Here is a 15,510-nt window from a genome sequence, read left to right on the forward strand (position 1 = left end):
GTCATTGTTTGAGCTATTTATCTATATTATAGCTTCATCTATTCTTATGGTAATCTAATGTGCATGTTTTTTGTGTGTATAATGAATTCAGTGTTTTTCTCCAGATTGCATTGTTTGGGCATTTGTGTGGGCTCTGGCAATGAAACAAAGATGCCTATTAGAAGCTATTGTGCTTTGCGATTATTAAAGTAAACGAAGTATTAGAGGGTCCCCAATGCAGCTGTGTACACTTGACCCTCCATTATTAAAAGGTGGAGGCATAAGCAGTCTAAAGACTGTCAGAGGTGATCTCATTATTTGGATTCTTAAGTGTAGAGGCTAAATGAGCGCACAGCCCTTGGATGTGCACATGTGGTTTAAGCTTAGTGTTTGATACAATCTGTGCAAGACTCAATAACCGCATTTACATCGTTAAGGTTTCTAAAAAAAAATGTAAATACGATAAAAATTCCACATTTTACCTTACCTTCTTTTGCTGCTCTCTATCATATGGCTTTTAATTTAAAATGAAATATCCCTTCAAATTTGAAAATGGCTTTTTAAGGTAGTCTATTAGTATGCCAGTAAAACCTGAAATGTGGGCTGCTTGACTGGCACTCGAGAGAGAATAATGTTACTAGATGAATGGATGAAAAAGGAGAAATTGAAACTCTTTAAGGACTTTCCTATCTGGAAGTTGCAGGGGAAATGCTCTGTGATCGTACTGTAACAGCATGCCTAGTGTGAGCACTTGCCATTTCCGTCCTTCTATATTTGACTTTATAGTGCAGCTAAGGGTTTAAACACCCTCATAACCACATCCTCTTCGGTCTCGACTTAAGATGCAGGAATATAATTAATGTTTATTTTAAAACTTTAGAGATTTTACAAACAGTGGCATTCACGTGTCAAAACTGAATATCTTAAAACCTTTGTGATGGTTTAATACAGGGTAGTTATGATTTACCAAAATTTTGAGGTTCTTGTTTATCCCTTGCTTCTTTTACATTACCACAACAGTTTAGTGGTGACAGACTTAGATGTTTTTGACACTACAGAACATCTTATAAGGCAGACCTTATTTCCATTACCATTTATAGCAATGTTCCCGTTTCAGAAAAGAATCCTCTGTACTACTCAAATTTACACAAGCAAACATATAACATAAAATGAGTAGTTGTGCGGTCTTTTGAAAATTTAAAACAATTCTGTTGCTGATGCGTGTATCAGATAAGTAAAACATAGAACACAAAACATTTTAAAGTCAATATGTACCACCAAAACACTATAGGAGTTTTGTGTTTTAATGTTTAAAACCACTTTCCTTTCTATATGTTCGGTATACAGCAGACGTAAAATCAGTTCCCAAGGTTATCAATGGAGCAGACCTCTAGCTTCTGCGAAACATGTATGGCTACCTTATGCATTTCAGATATCAATGCCACCGATTCCTGAAAATGCTGCATCAAAGTATAAACAGCTGTCTTATACCATCACAGAACAACAGCAGGTGGATTTTCAGCTTACATTTTGTCATCACAGAAATCATTTTTTACACCTATTATTCAGTGCATTTTTTTTCTCCAAAAAGACAAACCTCCCAAGGTATCCATTTGTAACTTGTTGTACTACTTACATTACAACAAATTAACATCTAAGTATATTTGCATTTCTTAGTGTGAAAGGACGCAAGCATATTGCAAGAAAAATAAACACCTCTACATTATTTTACTGTCCGCACTAAAAGAAACCTGATCCATTGAAAACCCAGACTGTGATACATTAAGTAAAAATATTGTTTTACTCTTTGATCTCATGCAGAATTCCAAACCACCTTTCTCCTTCCAAGGGTAAACTACAAGATTACACCTTTTTCTTTTTTGTACAATATAATAATTAAACATGTAGTAATAACCATGGAGTATATAACCACTGCTTGTGTTAAGGGAGGCTGTCTTAAATAGAATTCCTGTGTTTTACTGGTTGAAGGTCACAGGTCACAGGTCAAGCAGGAGCACTCGGGGGTCCTCCACCACTGACTTGATTTTGCGCAAGAAAGTCACCGCCTCTCTTCCATCGATGAGACGGTGGTCATACGTCAGAGCGACATACATCATGGGCCGAATTTCAACCTAGAACGTGCAAACATTAATGTGATGAGCTCAGTTTCAAGAACACAAAAATGCTCAAAAATCTCCCGGCAACAAAAAACGTACAAAACGTTTTTAACAATAACACACCTTCCCTCCAATTGCGACAGGCCTGTCAAAAATTCCATGCATGCCCAGGATAGCGGACTGTGGAGGGTTAATGATGGGCGTTCCAAACAATGACCCAAAAACACCTCCATTGCTGATAGTGAAGGTCCCACCATCCATGTCTTCCACTGCCAATTCATTCTTGCGAGCCTAGAAACATCAAAACACAAGTTGTACTTTAACCAAAGAAGGTAACTGGGTGAAAAAATATATTCATGCAAAATTCAGACATTTTCTACTTTCTACTTTGTTAGACATTTTCTAGTACTGTTATCTGTCCTTTTGTCCCTAGAATGGGGAACAAAAAACTGCCAACACCTAAAAGAACTGTTTGGAATAGTGTCAGAAATACTTAGCTTCCTTAATGGGACCAATTTAATTGCCGCCTGCTATTAAACCACTATAAATATTACCCTATGTAAATGTGCTGTTAAGGTATACAGTTCCAACTGTCAGGAGATGCTTTTCCCCATCACTAGTTCTGCTACTTCTGAAACATACTACAGACTGAAAACAAAAATTAAATTAAAAGTTCTAATGGTTTCCTCATATGTTTATCACCTGCCATGTTAACAAATCATGAGAAATGCTTTAAAAATAGCAGTCACCTGCTTCTACTACCCTACACACACACACACACCATCAAAGCTAATGGCACTATATGTCCTGATATGGTTTAGGAAAAAAATGGCAAAATAAAAACAAATGCTATTAGTTTACTAACAAACAGAAAAATAGCCTAATAAAGAGGAAAATATTCATATTCAAACATTAATGAGCAAATTGGTCATTTACCAGGAAGGCCGGTAATTCAGAATTGAATAAGTGGGCTCTCATGGTCAGGTCTGGAGTGCATGTGCAATTCATCTGCAGGAACTCTACTCAGCTACTCTCAACCCCTTTCCTCCTAGGTGTCTGGCAGCAGCCTTTACCTCCAACTTGCCCAAAGACTGCAGGCTTCTGTCTATTTTAAGTGTGATCGGCAACTCAGAGGCCCACCGGTTAACATCATGAGACTGCATGAATTTACAATTCACTCGATTGTTGTACTTGCAGTTGCTAAGGAACAAGGTACCAAAACTAGAAAAAGTCCAGCTTTCCGTACGACTGGCTTGTGCCATCTGTGCATAGCTAAAATAAAATTAGCTGAAGATTCCAAGTCTAAAAGCAAGTTATTTTGTGCTTTATTTGACACACCTAGATTGAGCCCAGGAAATACAAAATCACATTATCTTCTGATTCCAGAACGGACATTTAGCTTGGCAAAAAGCAGTAACAGACGAAAATCATGATTATGAAGAGTGATTTTTTACAACATTATAAAAATCTCCACGATAACGATCATGGATTATTGATTGCCTTTGTCAAATTACACACTCCTTTATTTCAGCAGGAATAGAAAGACCATACCTTTTCTCCGAGCTCATTTATGGTTCTCTCAATGTCAGCAAAGTTCATAGTCTCAACTCCTCGGATCACTGGAACCACAAGCCCCTGACATCACAAAACACAATATTTCAAACTTTACAACACATCAACAGATCCAGATGACTGAAACCTTTGCCTTAAAGATCAAAAATGTCATGTCATTAGGTTCTGTAAAAAGGTTTTATAATTAACAAATATGTTTCAAACTAGGTCATCTGTATAATGAAATATATATAGTGAAGAATACCAACATTAATTTACCTTTGGTGTTGCCACAGCCACACTGATATCGACATAATCCCTGTATACAATTTCTTTGGTTGTATCATCAATGACTGAAAAAGAGAAATTAACAATTTCAATTTTATTACTGAATCCAAAAGTTATATTAAATTTTCTGCAGATTACATGTTCAAAATTTATTTCTAACTTTAAGACCATGGCATGCCGATTTTACTAAGTCTTGCATGTACAGACTGTACACAATGTCAAGTCTTTACCTGAATTTCTACTAGAAGCATTTACAAACTCAATTAAAAATAATATTTGAACACATTTCTATGTACTCACTTCTAACTATATATCAATACTTCTCTACTAACCTAAAGCTACATGTCACATTTAAAAAAAAACCACAAATGGCAAATTCTAGACAAATAAACCACAGGTATGATATACAGACACTTTTAGATACATGGAGGTTAGCTATGAAGATGAAACTTGTCAACCTGTTCTGTGGGCTCTCTAAATAGGACGGAGTAGCTAGGAGCAGTGCAAATGACGCTTTATGAAGGTTTATGTGGCTTATTCATTAAAAAAAACCTTGCATTTAGACTCTTCAGAAGTGAAAGCATAAAATTCAGTCAAACCTCTAAACCACAGGAACACTTGCCATGTATCAAACTAAAAATTCAAAATCTTAGACGAAATAAGAGGGTACTAAGAAAACAACGGTTTTAAATTTTTATTCAGCAGCATCCCAGAGCAGCTTGCTTTACAGTACACCTCAGGTACAACTGCAGACAAATCCATCTTACCAGCATTAACAGCAGGTTGATCAGCTAAAGCGTGTGCAGCCGCTTTCACAAATGCAGACATGAAACCAAGCTTATTGCCGTGTTTTTTCAGGAAAGAATCTTTGTGTTGTTTTCTCATTTCCTGGATGTTACTGTGGAGAAGAGGATTGTGAGACCCACCTGGAGGAACTCAAGGAGCTCATGAAAACAGTTCCAACAAAACCAGATGTTAGACCAGTAATAAACATCTGTAATCATTAATAAAGCTAGCACAAGTGAGGTTTTAAACCATAAACATTTCTATCAGAATTCACATTACATGAAACATGCATCATTCTGGCTATTGATATAGTAGAACTTTTTGATTTACAATAAATTAACCAAGCAAAGACCTTTGGACTAAACACTGCATTAAGATTATCGAATGCAGACTATTCCTGTTAAGTAGACATTCATTTTTCTTTGGTATGATAAAACAGACCCTTTTATCAGTGTTTATGCTGTTTTTAATTGTTTGTTTTCCTGTCTATAACCTTATTTAAATTCTAGGATTACTCCGCTAACGGCATTACCCCCTCCCAAGACACAAGCTCTCCGAGAAAGAAGAGAAGAAGCGATAAAAATCTTCACTTTTAAAAACCATCCAAATCTTATTGCCTTGTCATAAAAGCCTATTCTATTTCAGCCTCTCTTCCACTCATCACGTTATTCTCATGAGGGAGTTTTCAGATGTTCTGGCCTCCTAACCTGTCTCCTTCCTTAGTCTCCAGAATAACACAATCCTTGGGAGTCTTTCTGCATCCCATCAATAGGAATTCAATTATAACACATAGCAAACCCCAAATAGCTGTAAGATGACACCTTCATTAGCTTTTGAAAGAAATGGTCAAAGTGTTTTCTCCTACACAGGAAAAAAAATGTAACATTTCCACATAAATTAATAAAGCTTGTTTTACCAGTCTTATCTTTGTTTTACTGACATTATGTACAAATATTTACATTCAATGTTAAAGAAGGTATTAAATTTCACCGAGCTGTTCCTATTGATCTAAACTAAATCCATAAATACTTATTAAAGTATTGCTCCATATCTATTTATACCATAGTTTCTTAATGTCTTTCAAGCCATTAAATATTTGATCAGAAAAATGGAAAAGGGAATAAATTCAGATTTATTCCTTTCTGCTGCATTTAGCATTTGTGTAATCTTCAACACCCAAATTTCTCCATCAAACATCAACTTTAGAAAAGATTGGGTACTGTGATTAATATAGATTAATTTCACAGACATAAGAAAATAAGGGTTTTTCCTTGCTGCAGACAGCAAACTTCGCAAATAAGATACTGGGAGTTACTGAAAAAACAAAACTGAGTGTTATTTTTTAGTTCCTTCTGTCATATCTTTGATATATACGACTCATAATGTAAAGATAAGTGAATGGTCCCTTGAGAAGCCCTCTGTTTGCTGATATGTCTCACCTCATATCAATCTCATTAAAAGTGGTCAGCATGGCACAGGTGTTTTGTGCTTCCTTCAGCCTTTGAGCGATCCTCAATCGCATACGGTTCATTTTTACCTGTTTTTATAGAAGAAATAAAACACCTTACAATACCATTACAAACATAAAAAAGCAAATTCTGATAGTTCTTCTCTTGAGTTCTTCTCTTGAGCTTTCAAAGGTAGTAACATTATAAAACATCAATAGTTAAAACATTTTCAACACTTCTGATTATACTTAACATTTCCATGTCCTCTATCTAAAGATATCGAACCGCCTTTCGCGTCTTTAAAAATAGGTACCCCAAACTAAGTAACTTGATTTGAAGTGTCCAAACTGGCCAAAACGGATGTACATAAGACAGCTTTATATACACTGATCTATCTTAAAAGTTAAAAAACCAAACTAACCTCATGAGCACATTGAAATAAAGCAAAAATTAAATATGATGCCCCTCTACCAACTAATTTTCCAGGAAGTACAGGACAAGTCCTTCAAAACCAAGAAATCATTTTATAAACCTGAGGTACTGTGGTTAGTTTCTGAAAACTGCTTGTGGCAAACACACACATATCAAAGACAGCCATGCAAGCAAGGGCAGACTGGATCTGAAGAAAATCTAGATAAAGCAGCTCTCAACGGATACTACGGTTCAGTTTTTGCTTTGTTCTTATTTTTGTGATAGTTGTACCCCAAATTGAACCTATACAATACCTTCACAGAAAGCGGATTTAAGAAGAAATGTAGCTCAGTTTAAAAATGCCTAGCAAAGAAGAACAGAAAGCTCAACATTCTCAGTATAAAATACAAATCAGTACTTTTCTCTTTGCTAATAAAACTGTGAAAACTATTTCAATGTTTATGTAACACCTTTTCTAAGGCTACAAGGCTTTTTCAACTTCATGGATGATGCTATTGATTCAAAAACCTACAATGCCTTATGAAGTATGAAACATGAAAGAACTTAGGGTTATTAATTATGTAAGATTTTTAAGACTTAACCATCATTAAATAAAAACATTTAAAGCAATACTTTTATACATTCTTTGCAGTGTTCTTTCCTGTTTAGGGACGTGGCAATGGTTATAAATAAAAAAAGGCCACTCCCTAGTTAGGCTGACAGTTCTGCACAGGTGCTGCTTCTACTCATTTGTCTGACAACACTGCAGTAGATTCTTACCCTGTGCTCTGACCTGGACCCTTTTGCTGTGCTTTCTGCAGAGGCAAATGGAGTGGATGGTGCTGCTGTAGGTTTAATGGCACCAACTGGAATGCAAAGAAAACATTTTCTTGATTTCTTCAACATCATTTTCATGGACTGCTGAAAGATACTGTATACTAGTCCGATCAAATAGGTTTAGGTATGTTGGTATCATTTAGTATAAGCCTATTATAGTTGTGTTAATTGTAACAAAGCAGTGTTACAAGCATTAATGTAGAAAATATTTATATAACCATGCAGGTACATATACATGTGTATATAGCAAATACCACATATCACACTCTCTTGTATTTTTAATAGATGTATTAAATATTTACTGATTTTGATTGCTGTAAATACACAAAAAAAGCTGTACAATTATGATTTTCAAGACGTGATAGTTAATAAATATGCTTTGATATTCAATATATCAAAGCTTTGATTTCCTAAACAAAGTCTCCGTGAAGAATACATGCTGCTATGACTGAGCAGAGCAGAAGAAGTGTCTTACCAGGTTTCATGTCAATGGCCTGTCCTGGCACAGGGGGGACAGGGGGCATGCTGGTGGGGATTGGTCCCACAGAAGGAGGAGGGGGTGAAGGAGGAGGAGGTGCTGCTGTGACTGGAGCTTCTGCTTTTGGCTGTGGGGCATCAGCAGGCTTGGCTTTGGCAGCGCCAGCTGGTGAAACAAATTGTCAGTAATCTGTGATACAGTGCAATGCAACATTTTCTGCTTTATATGAAAAGACTAATTTCAGCTCAAACTTTTTTCCCCCACTCACTTTGAGTTTGTACATTTCCCTCCAAAGGGTAAGAGTATGTATGCTTAGCTCCCCAGAATAATATCACTTGAATCACACTTATCCACGTATATATTGAAATAAAGAGAACTCACGGATATTTACATTTCAAGGAAGCAAGCATGCAACACAAGACATAAACATATAATTACATCTGTGTCTGAAAGCTCACCTCCTTTTCTGAGTTTGAAGAGCGGGGTTCCACCTTCCACTCTGCCTCCATCTGGGACCAACAGAGCCTCAATCACTCCGGCTGCAGGGGAAGGGACCTGCACCGAGGTCTGAAAGACAAGTCTTCATGAAATAAAGTTAAGAAAAATACTGTAACCTTCACAGTACCCTTCACATCCTGCCAGCGTGTGCTTTCTGTATTAACATTTTAACAGTGCTAAAGTACATTTTAAAAACATGAAGAGAATATTCCCATGTTATCTTGTGGAAAACACCTGAACTCTGTTGATTTTAATATAAAGGTATTCACAAGCTTTTAATGCCACACACAATTATTATTGCCTTTCAATTTGCAAATTTATCTGACTATTAACATTTTGAGCCATTGGAGCCTGATAATTAAAATACTTTAATGTCCAATTCATAGTTCATCTTAGTTTCTACTCCATAGTGTGAATAACCATGTTTAAGTGTTAAGAGATGATGCACAAATAATCCACCTCATTCAAGTAGCTGTTTTCCTTATTTTAACTATTATAGCAACTGTAACAAGTTAGGCAGAGAACAAATGGCCATAAATGCTAATAATAAATGCAAACGATGTATGCTATTTGTAAAAAGACAGTGTGAGAAGGTTTTTTCTTTGAAAATGTTGATTTCCGTTAGTTCAGTATCAAAATTTAAAGGGGTACTGCAACGCTCTTGTTATATTTCAGGGTTAAAATGAGTGCATTTCAAACCACAATGAAAGACAAATGTACACAGTAAACACTGGTGTATAACCTCCAATTTATCTAAACAAAGACAAATTTCCAGTTACTGTATGAGAAGTGGAATATTCTGCTATTCAGAATGAGGCAACAAAACTTCTGGTGATGTGAAGCGGCCCTATTACATTGTAAACAAGCAAGTTTATAAATTCATCTCTTTTAATCCAATAAAAATATTGTTCTTGACGTTGAGATGGTTTTGCATACAAAAATACTACTTACGTGTTACTCTACATGCAGATCACATTTCAGTGGTGAAATTTCAGCTGCATGACCTGTACAATGACTGTACATCGCATTACATTAGTCATTACAGTAACTAGTGAGCAGGAAGGGCCGCTTCATGTCACAATTTGCATAAACTCCCACTCCTGGTGACAGAGAGACCAGGATTTTTGAACAGCAGTTCCCGAGATTTAATAACCGGTCTGAGAAATTGGAACTGCAGTTCTCCTTTAAAAGTTCACTACCTAAAACTTAACTTTTACAATTCAGTATCTGTCTTGAATACATCTTTTTCTGCAAAGGTGTGAGCCTAAGAATTGAATAAAAGCATGACTTATTATCATCGTTTCAAACACAGCATTACACTTACAAGTCAACATGTTATTTGGGCAGCAGTTCTTTGTTTAAAAAAGGCCATATTCTCTCACTTTAACGTGAGTCATTAGTGAGTTATATTAACCAATACCGACAAAAACAGCAATTCAGGGTGAGACTTATATAAAAAGTGATGTGTAGTTAAATCCTTTATAAGGTTTATACCTTATCAGTCTCTATTTCACACACCACCTCATCCTCTGCAACCTCATCCCCAACAGCTAAAAGACAAAATGAATAGTTACATTTTGTGCAGGGACAAACTTTCAAAAATAAACAGTAGATCAATATCATAATGGAATCAAAACACCTAACTACATGCAATCAAGAAAGAATGGCAAATATGATGAATTATACAAAAGATATGTTTACTGTATTGATCCAAACCTGCATATATCCATAATTAATATCAATAGTGATAAAAACATTTCTGAAAAATGTATACTAATATGGATACACCAAAACTGTAAATCTAGTAATAAATGACAATACTGTTCTGCGATATATAGAACTGCAGTCAAATATGCAAGAATTACTACAGAATAAAAAAGAAATTAATACAGTATTCCAAATTCCAAAACTTTAATGGAAAAAAAAACAATACCTTTCTCCCACCTTACATCACCCTCTGTGACAGACTCCGCAAATGCAGGAGTATTTACTGTGACAACTTCATTTTCTGTTAAAACAAAAAAGAATGTGAACATACTTTACTGGAGGCAATTTAAAAAACAAACTGAAGACAAATTTTAAATTTTAAATGGAACCAAGGCAGGTGAATACTTACTGCAGACTGCTGAAGTCTTAAAGTACCTAATATGGAAGACACTAGATCTCCTGCCACATTCCCTGAAAGAAATGTGATTATTCAGGCAGCTTTAATAGTAAAAAAGCAGAATTACTGTACGATTAACATTTTTCTTTATCAGCAGCTAATTTCATACCGATTCTCTTTACAACTGAGAATTACTCTTCTCTAGAGCATTAAAACTCTTCTTACTAGAGCATTAAAACTCTAGTAATGCAAATGTACGTCTGTTAAAATGTTTTACTAACTATTCAGTTCCATCATATTGGTTAAATGAATCAACAATTAATTCAATTCAAAACTCTTATGGGAATATTGACAATGTATTGGTATTTGTGTAAAAGAATGATAGTAACACTGATGTCCTGAATGTTAAAAGTAAAATTATGTCTGAGGTTTCTTTAACCATAAAAAGACCCAATTTCACCTTGGTTAAAAGACTTTAAATGCAAACCCACAGGTGTTTAAAATAAATAGAACAAGTGCACTTTACAGGATGTTGAACATTTATAATCATGAACTCATTTTTTCTTATTAATGAAACAACTCGGAAATCGTACTGCTTGGAAGCAATATAACTCCAGACAATTTCACAGACGTTTTTTTGAGCTGTTCAACTTAACTTGAGGACTTGGAGATTAATAAAGACACATACGCAAGTATACTGTATGGGTGACAAAAGGAGATTCCAAAAAAACAGAACACTTACAGACGGCTCTTCTCATAAGCTAGGTGATGACAAGCTGAAAGGCCTAAACAGATAAAGGATAACATTAACAGTCTGATGACAATACTCCATTATTTAAATAGAGTAATCCTATTAATATCTTACTGTATATTTAAGTGGTCCTTTGTAAAGAGTACTTAACCTCTCAAAAGCCCTTTATTTAATCAGGGTACTCAATAAGCATTATCATCTCCAGTAGAATTGTTTATGAATCATTCATGGGGAATTTGACCAATTTTATGGATATTCATAAGACATAAAATCTTTGTGTACGACCGACAACAGAACTAAATTATGCTAAATCAGTGAAAATAAAAGGCAAAATCCTTACCTGAAATGGCCCTCCTCCCTAAGACACTGTTACCCTGTTGAAAGAAAAGAAAAACAGGAAATGCTTTTATTCACAAAATAAGTTTTAAAATAAGCACACATTTTGTATTTTGGACCTGTATCAAGTTTGTAAATTGCCATTCTTCAATTAATAGGATATGACCAATTCTATGAATTCTGATTCCAGAATACATGAAAATACAAGATAATGAGATAAGAAAAATAGGTTAAAGGACTGTCTATGCAGTTCACGTACGTGTGGCAACACCGGTTTAATTATATATTATATAACTGGCGACTCCAGTTTAATTAAATATACCTGCGGATACAAGTAACCTGTCACGAGACGCAATAAAGCTGAAAATAATATTTTTCTTTAGCATAGCAGATAAAATAGACTGTAGGAATCCCTCACAAAAATATACAGTTCAGCAAAACATTTTATAATTACTTCAGTGTTTCGAGTCTGAAGACGATCTTTCTTTTCAGGAGGAAGAAATTCAAAGGCCAACTGAAAACTACTTGACTGGAACTTACTGTACCTATTGTAATTGTGTTACAAAAAACTTATGTAAAGAACAAAGAGAAGCCTAACCATACTTTATAATGACCCCCCTCCTCCCTGACTCCCCTTACATCTCTTCTGCGACAAAAGAATCAGAATGTCCAGCAGGCTCAGACCCTCAGGTTCACACAAGAGTAAGATAACAATAAAAGGACAACCTCTTCATCAGCACATTTTATGCTGAGAACAGGAATATAGAAAGAACTGGATGCCTTGACTACTGTTTCACAAAGGGGCAAGGTACAAGAATTATGCAATCTTTCTATTCTGAGAAATGTTTTCAGACCATAAATACCATTACTGATGGCACATCTTTCCAGAAATTCAGGAAAGAAAAAAACATCAAAGATTTTTCATTTCTTAAAGTAAAAAGATCTTCATCTGATCTTTGTGCAAGCAATGTGGTGTGGTTTTAGTGGGTTTTATATTGACTCATATTTGTAGTGAAATAATGCACATACAGTCACATACATAACTTTTCTGTAAATGATCTTGAAGGCACTGTCCAACAAAACATTTTCAGACTGTGGAGTCAAGCTAATTTTTCTCCATTAGTAATACTGTCTTGGCATTCCACTGATTTTGTAAACCAGCTTTCTTACAGTTCTCTGCAGCCAAAAACCACTTGTGAGTGGTCTGCTCTGCTCTATATGTTCATTCTCCAGGTTTAAAAAAAAATCAAATGGCTTTGAGCCAAATATTATTCTTAAAATATACACCACATGGAAATTATACAGTAAACTACTTCAGTATGTTTGGGAACTTTCTCAATTTACAATTGTATTTTAGGGAAATGTATTTGAAAACTGACATTTTGCAAAGGAAGAAAACAAATAAGCCCTAGTACCCAAGTAACCTGAAGTACTGCATTCACTCCTCAAGCTATTTTTAAAAGTATGCAGCTGCAGTGTGATCATTAAGGTTCCTGGGTGACTGGGAATGAATCTTATTGACCCCCAGTTTTATAACATAACACACAAATAAAGGTTAACACAAAACATTCAATAACAACAGCAGCTTACATAATGATTAAAAAATATAAGTGGAAACAAAGTTCTAGTAAACCATACCATATTTGCAAGATTTTAATAACTGCACATATCAAATGGTTATTTACTTTAAAATGTTTTATTTCTTATTGAAAATTCAAATACTCCTATCAGGTACCCAAACAAGGCACAGTGTTTTACTTTGAACTTTTTTGGAGTTTTGATCATCTCTTCAGTCATGGACTACAAAATAAATGCACCCCTTAGTGTGAAATAACTTCCTCCATTCTGATTGGAATGTATTTAAGATACATATTACACATACACCCGGTAGTTCATTAAAATATGATACGTACATTTACGAATAGAACTCATGTGATTTTAACGCGTGATATTCTTTTAAACTTGCCTAAGTTTGTAAGAAAACATTGGCTGAATTTAGCAACACCACACAACACTGGGGAATTCTAAAGGACATCAATACTTCGTCATGCGCTGCCTTATGCAAAGCAGGAGTTCAAACACAGATTATCACAGACATGGCCCTACAGGGTAGACCTGCTGTCTTTGAAATGGGGTGAAATTTCAAGACATTTGGATGCTCTGCCCCACCTTAACCGCCAACCGCCTGACCGTGAACCTAACTGAATAGATTAGTTATTACACATGATCAATACCTGCAAAATCACACCCCGTTAAACCCGCTTTGGTTACTGTTTTCTACGGTTTCAGAACCTGTTTATCTACTTGTCCCAAGCGCCCGTATTCAATTCTAAAAGAGAGACCGCTCAACACACCACAGACCACCTTGGGCTGTTCGAAATGGGCTGTGCCTTCGTTCTCTTCTGCAGTTAATAATATTCAGTCAAGGGGCAACATGTGAGCTGCAGGCCAGGCTTGTTCTATTACGTTGATCAATTCACAACAACCGGGCAGAATAAAAACGGGGAAAAAATAAAGCACTACACAGTGGCAATTTGCAAACGCTACATGCACAAATGTAACTCCGCAAATGTTGTTTTTTTTAATGGAACAACCTATCAATGACCTCATTTCTGAGCAGAAGTTTTTCCCAAAGTGTCTCCAATGACGCCGTAGAATACAAAGATTATACGGCCAGATTTCATTATTATTTAAGTCGCTCCCTCACCCTCAGGGTGCTTATTCTCAGTGTTTTACAAAGGAGCCGCTCTGCGATCCCGGGAACGGAGTGTCACTCTGTCCTTGGGGTGTCGTGAGGCCTATCCCCGGCCTACATCCTACTCCACCGCCTCACTGCCAAACCCCAGGCTCTCGCATTCAGCCTCAGCGAACTAACGGCGGGTTGCTTTTTCCAAGAGCCTACCTGGCTGAGAGCGGAGAGGGAGCGGCCAAGAGTCCGGGAGAAACACCGGGAGTGGGAAAGCATGACGACTAAGGACAGCGGTAGCAGTACCGGGGAAAACCAACAGCAGACAACCCGACCGAGAAGCTGTCACAGACCCACAGGGCGGAAACAACCTGGGATAAACCAACGCGAACAGTGACGGGGGAGGGGAGGTTGGAATTGTTGGGGCAAACCAACACCGAACAGGGATTAGGAACGTCCAAAAGGAGTAAAACATGTAAAAAAAAATACATACATGAATTTGGGAAGTACACGTTGTCTCTTTTAAGTAACCTCGCATTTGTTAAACATACAGGGATAAACGACTAGGAATGCCGTTGACTTATTTAGCAATGGTTTAGCATCTCCTCTCGGATTTCCCCACAGATGCTACTACAAATATTTTTATTGTTTTATATTGCTTTACAATACAACAGAAAAACTCGTGCTTACTGGAATAAACACTACGCGTGGGGTTCAAACTGGAGTGATGGGATTTTATTGATAATTATCCTTAGTTAATTCATTCACACATAATTCATTAATTATTACAACTCTAAATGTGTAGAATGGCTAGGTCACCTCGAGTTTTCAACAGAAACTTGTCGTTTTATTTCTGGGCTATAATAGCATGGACTGAGAATCAAGCTGTGACACCCGTGTCGTTGCGTCTCAGAAGCTGACAGCGAGTCAAATAGTGCAGTTGTACTGTATCAGAAAGCATAGCTATCTGTTCTGCTTTACTTTTAAAAGGGATATGTTAGAAGGAATGTTATTATCTGCACGGCATGTCAGATATGTGATTGTGAATGTGATTGTAACGAACATTACCGCTACTTTTAAATTCCCTGCTATGTTACGCTCCTGCAGCGCCGCTCTCGTCTCATTAACATAGCTGAACTCCGATTTGCCTGAGGTGACCACACCTCCGCTAGCCCCTTGTGTCATGGACCGGCCTTTGAGGCTCCAGCTCTCGGGATTGTTTTAACCTTTCTCGCAGGCA

The 15,510-nt window shown here is 36.4% G+C and overlaps 1 protein-coding gene across 1 annotated transcript; it reads right to left on the reverse strand.

The window, feature by feature from the left end:
- Positions 1-819: 819 nt before the first annotated feature.
- Positions 820-14,653, reverse strand: dlst (dihydrolipoamide S-succinyltransferase). Its single transcript, XM_088925881.1, has 15 exons — positions 14,487-14,653; positions 11,589-11,622; positions 11,240-11,282; positions 10,510-10,571; positions 10,327-10,401; positions 9,888-9,943; positions 8,354-8,462; positions 7,893-8,060; positions 7,361-7,446; positions 6,161-6,258; positions 4,703-4,833; positions 3,927-4,000; positions 3,648-3,731; positions 2,220-2,387; positions 820-2,111 (listed from the first exon to the last, which is right to left on the reverse strand). Exons 1-15 carry the CDS (start codon positions 14,547-14,549, stop codon positions 1,977-1,979), a joined length of 1,386 nt encoding a protein of 461 aa, XP_088782007.1. The 5' UTR covers positions 14,550-14,653; the 3' UTR covers positions 820-1,976.
- Between the last annotated feature and the right edge of the window lie 857 nt (positions 14,654-15,510).

The sequence above is a fragment of the Atractosteus spatula genome, chromosome 9, assembly GCF_055471065.1.
Source record: "Atractosteus spatula isolate fAtrSpa1 chromosome 9, fAtrSpa1.hap1, whole genome shotgun sequence".
NCBI classification, from domain to species: domain Eukaryota; kingdom Metazoa; phylum Chordata; class Actinopteri; order Semionotiformes; family Lepisosteidae; genus Atractosteus; species Atractosteus spatula.

Bases quoted from the DNA above. Each gene is read 5' to 3' on its own strand.
- dlst (XM_088925881.1), bottom strand. From the start codon at position 14,549: ATGCTTTCCCACTCCCGGTGTTTCTCCCGGACTCTTGGCCGCTCCCTC. The intron at 7,447-7,892 runs GTAAGACACTTC...TTTGCATTCCAG, and splicing joins GGCCATTGACATGAAACCTG to TTGGTGCCATTAAACCTACA. The intron at 3,732-3,926 runs GTAAATTAATGT...TTGTGATGTCAG, and splicing joins TGGCTGTGGCAACACCAAAG to GGGCTTGTGGTTCCAGTGAT.